This window comes from Anarhichas minor, unplaced genomic scaffold (genome assembly GCF_050575085.1).
Source record: "Anarhichas minor isolate MPS153535 unplaced genomic scaffold, ASM5057508v1 ptg000029l, whole genome shotgun sequence".
Classification (NCBI taxonomy): Eukaryota; Metazoa; Chordata; class Actinopteri; order Perciformes; family Anarhichadidae; genus Anarhichas; species Anarhichas minor.
The window spans coordinates 923,065-934,755 of record NW_027466475.1 but is presented as its reverse complement, the minus strand read 5'-3'; the positions used below and the strand labels follow the sequence as shown (position 1 = coordinate 934,755).

The 11,691-nt window shown below is 41.8% G+C and overlaps 2 protein-coding genes across 9 annotated transcripts in view; both read right to left on the bottom strand.

Annotated features, from left to right (window-relative positions):
• Positions 1 to 217: 217 nt before the first annotated feature.
• On the bottom strand, positions 218 to 6,094 carry LOC142964060 (uncharacterized). Of its 4 annotated transcripts, none has more exons than XM_076104181.1 (9): positions 5,755 to 6,094; positions 5,165 to 5,264; positions 4,814 to 4,903; positions 4,620 to 4,700; positions 2,225 to 4,315; positions 1,840 to 1,959; positions 1,654 to 1,714; positions 1,132 to 1,256; positions 218 to 264 (listed from the first exon to the last, which is right to left on the bottom strand). In XM_076104181.1, exons 1-9 carry the CDS (start codon positions 5,791 to 5,793, stop codon positions 236 to 238), a joined length of 2,736 nt encoding a protein of 911 aa, XP_075960296.1. In that variant the 5' UTR covers positions 5,794 to 6,094; the 3' UTR covers positions 218 to 235. The 4 variants fall into 4 exon arrangements, with proteins under 4 accessions (XP_075960296.1, XP_075960295.1, XP_075960297.1 ...); XM_076104180.1 differs by having other exon boundaries at positions 1,840 to 1,962; positions 5,755 to 6,092; XM_076104182.1 differs by lacking the exon at positions 4,620 to 4,700 and having other exon boundaries at positions 1,840 to 1,962; positions 5,755 to 6,091.
• A 1,151-nt stretch (positions 6,095 to 7,245) lies between these two features.
• Positions 7,246 to 11,691, bottom strand: part of itsn1 (intersectin 1 (SH3 domain protein)) — a 36,302-nt gene continuing 31,856 nt past the window's right edge. For all 5 annotated transcript variants that reach the window (XM_076104137.1, XM_076104139.1, XM_076104136.1 and 2 more), the window contains 7 exons: positions 11,421 to 11,501; positions 11,115 to 11,236; positions 10,862 to 10,944; positions 10,690 to 10,773; positions 10,234 to 10,298; positions 9,906 to 10,014; positions 7,246 to 9,808 (listed from right to left, as the gene is read on the bottom strand). In XM_076104137.1, coding sequence (XP_075960252.1) covers positions 9,660 to 9,808; positions 9,906 to 10,014; positions 10,234 to 10,298; positions 10,690 to 10,773; positions 10,862 to 10,944; positions 11,115 to 11,236; positions 11,421 to 11,501 — 693 coding nt within the window. In that variant the 3' untranslated portion in view covers positions 7,246 to 9,659. The remainder of the gene's footprint in view (positions 9,809 to 9,905; positions 10,015 to 10,233; positions 10,299 to 10,689; positions 10,774 to 10,861; positions 10,945 to 11,114; positions 11,237 to 11,420; positions 11,502 to 11,691) is intronic.

Sequence of the window (11,691 nt, the reverse complement as noted above, 5' to 3'; positions counted from 1 at the left end):
ACAACTATTATTAATATAATGCAATACTGTCATTATTGCACAACACAAAAAAACAGCCAGGAGTACATGTTCATTTGTTTTTAATGTCAAATCACCAGAACAATCTTCATGTGCTTCTCGCTCCCTCTTTCCTTTTTCTTGTCCTCTATGTAGTAAAATGTGAAACGAGGAGGGGATGGAGGAGGAAAGGACGAGTGTGTGTGTGTGTGTGTGTGTGGGGGGGGGGGATTGTGGATCATTTGGAGTCCTGGTCCAGTTGTGGCTCTAAAAGAGAAAACAGCAGAAGTCATTTACTGTACATCTGGGAATATATCAATCTTCATTTCATCACTACTTATAACGAGTCTGTGCACTGAGAGATGAAAACATCATGTTCCAGAAGGTAAAAATACAGTATTCATAATCTCCATGAGGAATTGGATTATCAGCCATGACGTATGTCATTGTGACGCGTTTATGGGTTTTTCTTTTTCTCACATCCCTGCTGGAAAACTACACCATGCACTAATCCAAAGTGTGTGACTGTAATCGGCTCCATCAGACCTGACGTTCATCTATATATATATAAACAAAGAGATTCCCACAGTTCAGGTTATTGGAGAATTGTGACAAAGAAAAAGAGAGGGAGAGGGAGAGAGAGAGAGTAAGAGGGAGGGAGAGAGAGAGGGAGAGTGAGAGAGAGTAAGAGGGATAGCGAGAGAGTAAGAGGGAGAGAGAGAAAGAGGGAGGGAGAGAGAGTGAGAGAGAGTAAGAGGGAGAGAGAGAGAGGGGGAGAGAGAGAGAGGATATAATGTATTGCGTTTTCTTGTTACTTTTCGTCCAATAACAATAACTCTGTGATAAGTTTAGTCTCCGTTGGTAACTTCTTATTATTAAGAAGTTAGACTCTGTATCACTGAAGAATACGTTTATTTCTGCATTTTAAGTTATTTTCTATTAATTGAATCATCAGCTAGTAAACACAAGCTGCAGGTACAGAGGGGTTTTCTGGAACATCTTTGAAGCAAATGAACTGTATATTTCAACCCAGAACCTGCCACTGATCTACATGTTGTGTATAAAGTCATAAATTCTCTCTCTCTCTCTCTCCCTCCCTCTCTCTCTCTCTCTCTCTCTCTCCCTCTCTCTCACCGGTGAAGGTGAACTGAGGGAAGCTGCTCAGGTCTCCTCCTCCATAAAGTCTCTGGAGCTTCGTCGTCTCCTCTGAAAGGTATTTTTCGTAGTCTGGCTCCGCCTCCAACAGTCCTCCATTCAACCTTAAGAGGAAGAGGAGATAGAAGATGAGGGGAATTTAATAAACGTCATATTTTACCTCCAATATTATATCTTTAACTCCGCTTTGCACCCCAAATTTTGGGAAACTGTGCCTCCAGCTGATCTTTTCCCCACTACTGTACACATAAGTGGATACACCATGTGGTGAAATTAATCATTTTAATCTTTAAACAGGAAGTCTCTTGAAATCCATTATCAGCTTTTCAAGAGAGGCTAAAAGGCTAAAACTGCAGCATAAATAATTTACATGAAAGTACTCAAAGTCACATGGTACACAGTCAGATTTAAACATTTAGCACAATAAAATAAAACATGAAAGACTTTAAATAATCCCATTTTAAACAGTTATATTTCACATCACTTCTTTCATCTCTCTACCTGCGCATGTTGTTGTATTCTTTGATCTTCTCCAGGAAGAGTCTCTGTACTGGATCTAAATCTGGAAAATACATGAAAACAATACTATACTTTATGAAACAGACTATTTAACAATCACTTTTTCTTCTTCACTTGTCCAATTGTTTGATGTGACCTGTGACTGTCTGTATCTGCATGTTTATTTACCCGCGTGTTTCCCTTTTCCATCTTCATCTTCCTCCTCCTCCTCCAGCAGCACCTCCTCCAGAGAAGCGTGAAGATCATCTGCAGCCGCTGTTTCGACGTCGACTGACCCGGAGGAAACCGCTGCTGTGGTAACAACCCCAGAAACAGAAGACTGATTCCACTTTATCTCAGTTTCAACCAACACAATCTATTTCTTAAGTCTCCATCAGAGGGTTTAAAAAAGGAATATTTAAACATTTTGCAAATCACGTTGTATCTAGTTTGTTTAATCCCTACAGTTTATATCCCTATAGTCTATTAGCATGACTCAAAAAGATCTACGACCACCTCCACCTCCACCTTTTGCTCCTCCTAACGCCTCCACACCTTCGGGAGTCCAACATACCATCCAAAGTATCCGCTGTTACAGCCTCCCGACTGGTTACAGGAGCAGGAATGGAAAAGAGCAGCTCCTCCATCAGAGCGTCTACCTCCAGATCTTCAGACAGAGCTTCAGCTGCAGCCAGAGACGAAGCCTCGGTCGCCTCTTCAGACGGCACCACGTCCTCCACCTCCGTCTTCTTCTCTCTGCCGACAAATCCGGCTTCCTTCTCCAGATAACTCGTGGTTTCGCTCAGGGATTCACTCTCCAGTGTTCTCAAGGAGGCCTCGACTTCGGCCAGAGTCACGGACTCCAGACTCATGGCCTCCAAGACGTCACCCAGCTGCTCCACCTCGGACTCTTTTTCTGCTCCTCGAACATCATCCCGTGGCGGACTCGGCCCTCGCTCAGAACCCAGCATGGCCTCCATCACGACGGCGGCCTCGGCTTCTATCGCATCGGTGGCTTCAGAGATGGAATCTAACGTTACAAATTCAGCCTCGGACGTTTCCTCAAAGACAGCTTCCTCGTCTGTCGTGGTCCTAACTTCCATCTTCTCCTCTTTTGCTAGCACGTCAGCTTCTTCCTCGAGTGCGTTCCTGGTTTCCAGTAGAACTTCGGCTTCAAGACCTTCGACTGCTGCTTTCACTTCTGCGAGAGTTATCGATTCCAGCGTCATGGCCGCCTTCTCCTCCATCTGCTCTCCAACAGCTGGATCAACGGCGGAACTTGTTCCTACCGAGCCAGGAGTTTTGGGAGGAACACGACAGAGGAGCTCTTTCACTAACGTGTTACTTTCTCCTTCTAACTCGTGAAGGTCCTCCGACATGGAGTCCCATTTTGAGAGAACTTCGGTTAAAGTCTCGCTCTCATCTTCTCTCGAGTTCTCGGTTTCAGCCACGATCTCCGTCTGGACCGACAGCTCACGGACCTTTTCATCCAGAATAGATGTTGTTTGGAGGAGCTCGTCGGTATTTAAAGACGCCACCAGAAGCTTGTCTACATGGAGCGTTACGGACTCTACAGTCATCTCTTCAGACCCGTTCACTCCCTCCTCCGCTGCTACATTTACCGACTCCACTGTGGGTTCTATTGTGGATTCGTTTTTTAAAGTCGAGGGTGCAGATTCTTCTGCATTCTGGATTAAGGCAGAGTGTGAGAGGTTGTCAGCTGCTTCGGTTTCTATTGCTGAAACAGGAGAGGCGCTGGCCTCTACTGCTGGTTCTACTGTGGTTTCTATTAAAGGTTCTACTTCGGCAGCATGCGAGAGGTAAACAGGACCTGAGTCTGTGCTTTTGGTTTCTACTTTGTGAGCTGCTACATCTACTGTGACGTCTATCGTAGACTCTACTGGACCCTCAACAACAGCAGCTCTGGTTTCTAGTGTTCCCTCTGTAAAATGGCTGGTTTCTGCTGGTGATTCTATTGTGGTTTCTATTAAAGGTTCTACTGTTGTAGTGTGTGAAATGTCAACCCCTCCTGAGTCTGTGCTTTTGGTTTCTACTTTCCGAGATGCTACATCTACTGTGACGTCTATCGTAGACTCTACTGGACCCTCAACAACAGCAGCTCTGGTTTCTAGTGGTCCCTCGGTACAATGGCTGGTTTCTACTGCTGGTTCTATTGTGGTTTCTATTAAGGGTTCTACTTTGGCACTGTATGAAACGTCCCTGCTTTCGGTTTGCACTTCTTCAGCTGGAGCTTCTACTGTAGGCTCTACTGGGTGTGATAGGATCTGCTCCACTGGTGATTCTATTGTAGTTTCTATTAAGGGTTCTACTGGAGCAGCAGGACAAGATGATGTCTCTGCGATCTTCTCCACCACGTGATTCGATAAAGGCAGCTGTGTGGCAGTTTTGAGCTCTACTGGCTCTGGAGCAGTTTCTACGTTGGTTTCTATTGTTTGGCTTTCTATTGCAGCTGCTCCTGATGCTAAAGATGCAGATATTGCGCCGGTTGGAGAGGAACCTGAGGTCGTAGGAACGGTCACAGTGGGAAGACTATGAGCATCAACTTGTTTAACACTAGAAGCAGCCGGCTCCATCTTTGACAAAGGAGGAACATTTGAGGCGGAGACATTCATAGAGGAGGCGGTAGGAGGTTTGGTAGGCTGAGCTGTAGGAGGAAGGGGAGAGGAAGAGGAGGGGAAAAAAGGACATGGAGAGAAGGGAAGAGGGACAAGTAAGACCACTGAGCACAGACAGGAACAAGCAGAACAAATCAGCGTTCGAGGGGTTCAATTAATGAACTAATTAAACTGTCCTTCAGGCAACTAAAGAGCCTGTTCCCTAATCTATGGACATTATTACTCTACTAGTTTATAGAGTTTAAAACAGGAAGCAACAAATGAGACGTGGAAAAGCAAGTATGTATGATGAAGAAGGGGCTCACAAATCCCCAAAACATTTAATCCTCTTACTCTTCATATTTGCCGGGACAAAAAATGATATGTCAAAATCCAAAACCAGCTCTTTCTGCAGCTGTGAATTACCGTTACCTGCTGTGTTGACAGGAAAAAATAAATAAATCTGGAATTATGTTTATGCCGTTTATGACCGAGGCTTCATTCTGACACGCTGCCATACAGAACATCCTGCATGTGCTGATCTTTACCAGCAGGTGGCGCTGTGCTCGGTCTGCGCTGGGGAAAGAGCTCCCCCAGGAGTTTAGCGACATCCACCGCTGGCTGAGGCTTAGCTTTCTCTGTCAGAGACAGAAGACACACACTGAGAATAACAAATCCCCTCATAGAGGCTGGTATAAAAATACAGACAGTCATGTCTGGTCATTTATCCACAAACAGTTTCTCAATTGATAGACAATACAGTGTATTGTGATGGTTTATTGTATTAATACAACTAGCAGAAACCCGTGTGTTTGTCGAAGGAACAACATATGAACATAAAAAACACTGTGGAGATAAAACCCTCACAGGACATCAGACAGACCGTGTGTTTGTCTTACTGATGTGTGTCCTGCGTGGTTGTTTTCGGTCTGATGGTTTGGAGCTGAACAATGCGGTCTGTGGCCTCCATACAAGTCTGCACAACTCCCTGTGAATACACTGGACACGCACGCACGCACGCACGCACGCACGCACGCACACGCACACACACACACACACACACACACACACACACACACACACACAGGTGTCAGATGGCAAACTTAATTCTAGTTTGAAATAGTTGGATTTTCAGGAATTCAAAACACTGGACTGCTACATAAAAATGTATTATCTTATATTTGTCCACAGTCAATGGTTTTGTGTTTAGTTAGAATACTTTTGTCCTTTTAAGATTAACTTCTTTACAGTCAATGTTATTATTTTCAGTGTTTACTTTAAGAGAAAAGTACATTTTGTTTACAGCAGATGATACACAGAGTTTAAGTGTGCATTGAATGCAACTGCATAAATGATTCGTGTTTTTATGTGAAGACAATAAAAATGCATGGGTAGCTTATTACCTACCCATGCCTTTTTATTATAATATAATAATATTATTACAATGCATGCTTTCACACATTTGATCAAATCACATAAAAGTACTTACACATAATCCTGTTCCTCTTCTGAACAAAGCAGCAGCCATGATTGTGTAAATAAAAAAGAAGAGCAGCTGTAAGATATAATGTATTTATTTATATAAGTAACTCTTTGGTAAACGTCGCTCTGTGAAAGTACTAAATGTCCTGCAGCTCTGCGTCCCCCACCATGACAGTTACTGTTGTTGTTATCGCTTTAGACTCACAGAGGAATATTTCAACGGTTAATTAAGATGCACAAAAACACGCTAGCTGATATATTCATGTTTAGTAGAGCAGTCCTGTGTGTTTTTACGGAATTGCTACTGATGTTACATAAAGCTCTCTACTTAAAGCCTCCGAACACTGGTGGCAAGACACCACAGAAGAAGACGAACGTGTTTCCGTCCACGGATGTCAAAATAAAAGTCTCAACGACAAACTCTTGAGAATGTCTTGGTCCATAACACACATTTCTGTAAACATTTATTGAATAATTTAAAGTAATAATAAAACATCAAAACGTATTTGAAAAATAAAAATGTATTTAGTCATACCACCTTTTTAATCCTTCCTCCACCACCTCCTCCAAATGTAACGCTTTTATTTTGAAGGAATCGTTGGCTAACTTCCGGTGTTTGTGGCTAAATTCATCAGCTTTGACACAGATTAGTTGGAAGTAAGACAACGCCCTCTTTTACTGCACGTGCCAGCACAACACAGAACAATAACAATCCACTCCTCGTGTTCTTGGAACATCGCACTGAAAGTAAAGAGTATTTCCACAATGAACTGAACGGGTGGGAGAGAACTAAGTCTTGGGTCCGTACAGACAGACTGCAGGTGATAGTCATGTCCCAACCTGCTGTGGCTCAATATAACACAACCTCTGCGAGTCCTTTTCTTTTTTAGGCATGTGGGCCACAAGGGTCACGTGCCATGTCAGTCAGAGTCAATCCTGGTTGAAACTCAACTGTCAGTGTCATAAAAATAATTACGGGTAACAACAATGTGCAACAATTTGTTGTACCTCAGATTTACACTTCATAGCAGATTAATAAGAACTTCCGGAACACATTACTTCTGTTGATTGTTCCTCTTTTATTATTAATAATAATTTAGGTGCGTCTTTGATATTAAGAATCTTGTTTTGCATTATTAAAGTAGTCATATATTATATATTTTTTGTTATTTGGATCTTGTTTGTTTGATTTTGACTTGCATAACTTCTCCATCAAGTAAAGTAAAACAATAGAAAGCATTAGAAAGTTGTTTTTCCATGTGACCTAGTGGTTCCCACCCCCTTTTTGGGTTCAGTGAGACAATAATTATTTACATCAAATTGTTTAATTTGACGGATTTTAATGCGTCTGAAAGGGTTCATTTTCAGGATTTCCTAAGAAAGGAACAATAACAGTAAAAGTCAGACTAAATAAATAAAATGTATCATGAAGAAGGTTTTGTTTCTCTCTTATTTCTTTATAATCTCTGCACAGAAACATGAACACAGACCACTTCAGTCTTGGTCCAACCGAAGTTTATTCTGAACATTGAACGACAACAAAGTACATCTTCTTCTTCTACAGTGATAATTAACAGCAGGCCGCCTCCATCGCCCCCACGTAGCACTCATATATTAACTCTCAGAGAGCAGTAGTATTATTCACAACCTGGAGGGTAGAGACAGTGAGAACGGGTTCAAACTGGATCAGTTTCAGTAGTCTGGAGAGGAGGAGGTTTACAGGGATGAAGACTGGCAAATGCTCATCTGTCCAACCGGCTGGTGCAGCGGCCATTTTGAATACTCGTGTTGGGAAAGATTACCTTCAAAGTAACTTTTTCGACAATGGTAATTCAGTGAATGATATGCTTCTTTTAAAAAATAGTGACAATAACTGGAGGAATAATTTACGTCTAAATAACGTTAAATATTTGGATCTATAATGAGCTGAATCGGTGCAGCTTGTAGCTAACCAGTTAGCCAACTAATGCTAATTTAAATCCGCCATTACAGCTTTTTATTCTGAACGCTTTAAAGACACGGACCAATGACAATCTATATTTAGTTAATCCTACTAACAAGAACTGTCTGTGTTTATCTTCTTCCTCTTATTAAAACCACATCAATGAGCCACACACTGATGTTCCTTCACTACCAAATGTGTATTAATCCACCGCTGAAAGTAGTCCCCCACCAATGCACTACTTCCTCCTATCAGGAAGCTTAAAATGACAGTGCTCGGGGGGTGATAATATTCGTTTCACCATTGTATACGTTACATTTTTGTGACGTTTCCTTCCTTGACTATTCAAAATGGCCGCCGTGGAACGTTGTTCAGTCGAGTCCTGCTGTGCAGCGACAGTGTGTGTGTGTTTTAAAAGTGCTGGGAGTGCCGACGCACACCGAAACTTTATTTTATTATTTTACATGGAGCTTGCTCAGGGTTAGCGTGTGTTTTCTAAAAGGCTGTTCCTATAAAATACATGTAGTACCTAAGCATGTTTTTTCGAGGGCCCCTATGCAGCTCTGGGACCCCCCTCTTGGTTCTTTCAGGGCTTTTCCTCCCCCTGCATAGTGACGCCCACTGTGACGCCTCCACACAGCAGCAACAACACAACAGAGGTGAGATGTGTGACAGAAATCACCTAAAAACTACAACCCCCAGTGTGCGTCCAACATCACAAAGACATTCTTCTCGACAACTGATAGCGGTCACACCCGTTCCCTGTGTGCCTTTGTTTCAGCAGTACTATTATTATTATTATACATGTAAAAGGGACATTTTGATGTTAATTCACACGGGACACTTGTCACATATTGGGGTAAAATATGTCTACTTTTTCAGCTACTTAGCATCGTTAGCATTTCTCATGAAACCTGTGCATATTTAGCTTTATTTTATTTATTTTTTTGCGATAATGTGGCAAGTGTTCAGTGACGGTCTAATACAGATGGAAAATCAAAAAGTCCCTTTAGATGCAGAGCCTTGCAGCTGAAAGCCTGAGGAGTTTAACTTAAGACTCAGAGTTTGTAAGACTTGACGTTAAAAGAAAATTAAATAAAAATGTACCTTTAATTAGCCTGTCCTTCAAGAGAGACACTCATACAATCATTCACACACACACACACACACACACACACACACACACACACACACACACACACACACACACACACACACACACACACACACACACACACACACACACACACACACACACACACACACACACACACACACACACACACACACACACACACACAGGGGTTCGTTGGGACTAAAAGGAGGGCTGGGATTGTCACTGGAGTGTCGGAGACTGTCTGATGAAGCAGAGAAAGAGAAAACATTAAAGACCCGGCTGAGGACTGGACTGGATTAAACGGACTCAGTACTGAAGTGGACCAGACTGGAGGGAGGACAGACGTGGACTGGACTGTAATAGAAACAGGTCTTGGTAGTACACCGTCATGCTTTACGCTAAGCTAATTAGCACGATGGAGTCGTTTATAAGAGCTGCTCGTCTTTAAATACATTTTTAAGACCAGTGATATATAACTTAAGACTTTAAAGTGTTTGTAAGACATTAGGAGACATCAGAACCTGCAGACGTCCGGTTTTTAGTTGAATATTAAGGAGAGACATTGGTTAAATTTGAGATTTTGTGCTATTTTGCTTCCCTAACATGTCTTCTTACGGTGTTTTAATTTATTACTTTGTCTATTTACGTCTGCAGATTGCTCCTAAATTCACTGAAAGTTACCATGCATTTGTGTTATTGTTATTGGGGCCCTTTGCTGTTGGGCCCCAATAAACTCTCAGAAACTGAACCGGACCAAACTAAGAGAATCCAGTCCAGTCTAACCCGGCCCAACTGTCTGGTCCACATCTCTTAGATACAGTCCAGTCCAGTAGGATCCTGTCCAGGCTTCTTTCTACGGTTCCTCAAACAGCTGGAGGTCCAGCCTGACCACGATCTCTCCTGTGGGAACCTCGTGGAGCAGCAACCGCTTGGTGATTGGTCCTTTAGAGCCCTGGTCCTTCTTTATTTCAGCCAACCGGATCTCTGTCCTGCCCAGGAAGTCTGACGGGGGGGAGACGGAGGAGGAGAAAGTCAAAAAGAGAGTGTGTGATGGAAACATATAAAATAATGAACGTCAGTTACTGTGACTGTGACTGACCGTCGGGTGAGAACTGGTCTCGTTCAAACACAGTGACACACAGGACGTCCTGCTCAAGGTCCTTTATAAAAAACTGACAGTTGGAGTTCCACTTTGGATTCAACGTGTCCTACAGAGAGAAACAGCATAGTGAGTGATATGACCACTTACATTAAAGGTATTTATTAATAATAACAGATTATTTAGGTTTATTAGTCTCTAAAGGAGGATCACAGAATAAGAGACGAAAGAGGAACAATAACAAACCTTGTAAATGTCTCTTAATCTTTTGACATGAATGAAACAGAAGTAAATAAAAAACATGAATGTGCTGTAAAGAGAAGAATACCTGTAATGTTTTTGTGATATGGCACTGTGAACCCATGGTTACCTCACAGTATGGGTTACTCTTTCCTGCAAAGACACACAATTATTTATCTTATTTATATTTATAACAAACAGTTAATACTTCAGACTAGTTCGATTATTGAAAGAGAACTTCAACTCTTGGTTAGTTTAGTTTATTTTGGTTGTTTTCATCTTATTCAACTCAAATACACAAATGAAAATAATAAAAAACATAACGAGTCAAGTGAAAAACCAAAACAAGTCCCGCTTTGGGTTTTTGGTAAATGTAGCGTTTACACTATAATAAATGGTCAAAAGTTAGGTAAAGAGTTTTAAAGAGCGATGATGAAGCAATTTCTAGTTCAGCAGGAAAGAAAATGTAAACTTTATAAATATATGTTTTCATAAAGATATATAATTAAATGTAAAACGTTCCTCTTCTTCAGTGTGTACGTACCGTGGGATCGACAGGGTTTGAGCTCGATTCCCTCCACGATGTTGACCATCAGTCTCCCGATACCCGTGGCTCTCTGAGAACGAACTGAGACAAAGACACAAAGAAATGAATCTGTTAAAACGTTTGTTTTGTAACAAAACACTCAGGATGGAGGAAAGAAAGCGACACACACCTAGATATGCCTTCTCTCTCTTCTTCTTCTCCGTCTCAATGAAGAGCTCTGAAGCTGCTTTAATCTTCTGAACCCACGCCGTCCTGCAAAAACAAGAAAACATGCTTTTTAATTTAACTTTAGACATTTTGAGACCAGAGACAATACATGAAGCAGTACAATATCATACCAAAGATTAGGAATGATGGCTATAACTAAGAAATACTAAAGTTACATATATCTATACGTGTCGATCCATGTGTGCTTCTATTACCTTTCATTGATACTCTCAGCTCTGAGTGTGTAAACTCTGTCGATGTGAGAGATGTGGAACAGAGGTTCATCCCCTGACGGGTCTGTCGGCAGCTTCACCAACACTTCGTTCAGGAAGATCGGCTGAAAGAGACAAGAAAGAGTAAAGTAGTAGTTAGAGATACATTTACTGCAGGTCCTTTCTATTCAAGAGAAACTCTACTTTTACTGTTTCACTTTAAGAACCGGAGAAATTCTGCAGGTTTGTTTCCGAATACGAGTGTGTGAAGCTTCATGTGTGTTTAACAGTGTGTGTGTGTCATCTCACCGTCTTGTACATGCGGTACTGCAGGTGTGTTTTCGAGGAGAAGACTTTGTCCGAGCCCGACGAGCCCAAAGGTTTGGTCACCTGAGAGAAGAACAGAGAGAGAGACGGATGTAGAAACGGGAAATATGTTTCATAAAGTATTCTGATTATTCACTGCAGTACAAGTACTAATACTACCATCTAGAAATAATCAATCAGAAGCAAAAGTACTTGTTTTGCTTTTATCTGTCCGGCTTTCTATTTCTGACTCAAAACAAAGAGATCCACTAAA

Bases quoted from the DNA above. Each gene is read 5' to 3' on its own strand.
- LOC142964060 (XM_076104180.1), bottom strand. From the start codon at position 5,793: ATGGCTGCTGCTTTGTTCAGAAGAGGAACAGGATTATGT. The intron at 4,701-4,813 runs GTAAAGATCAGC...CTGTCAACACAG, and splicing joins GAGCACAGCGCCACCTGCTG to CAGGTAACGGTAATTCACAG. The intron at 1,715-1,839 runs GTAAATAAACAT...TGTATTTTCCAG, and splicing joins TGGAAAAGGGAAACACGCGG to ATTTAGATCCAGTACAGAGA.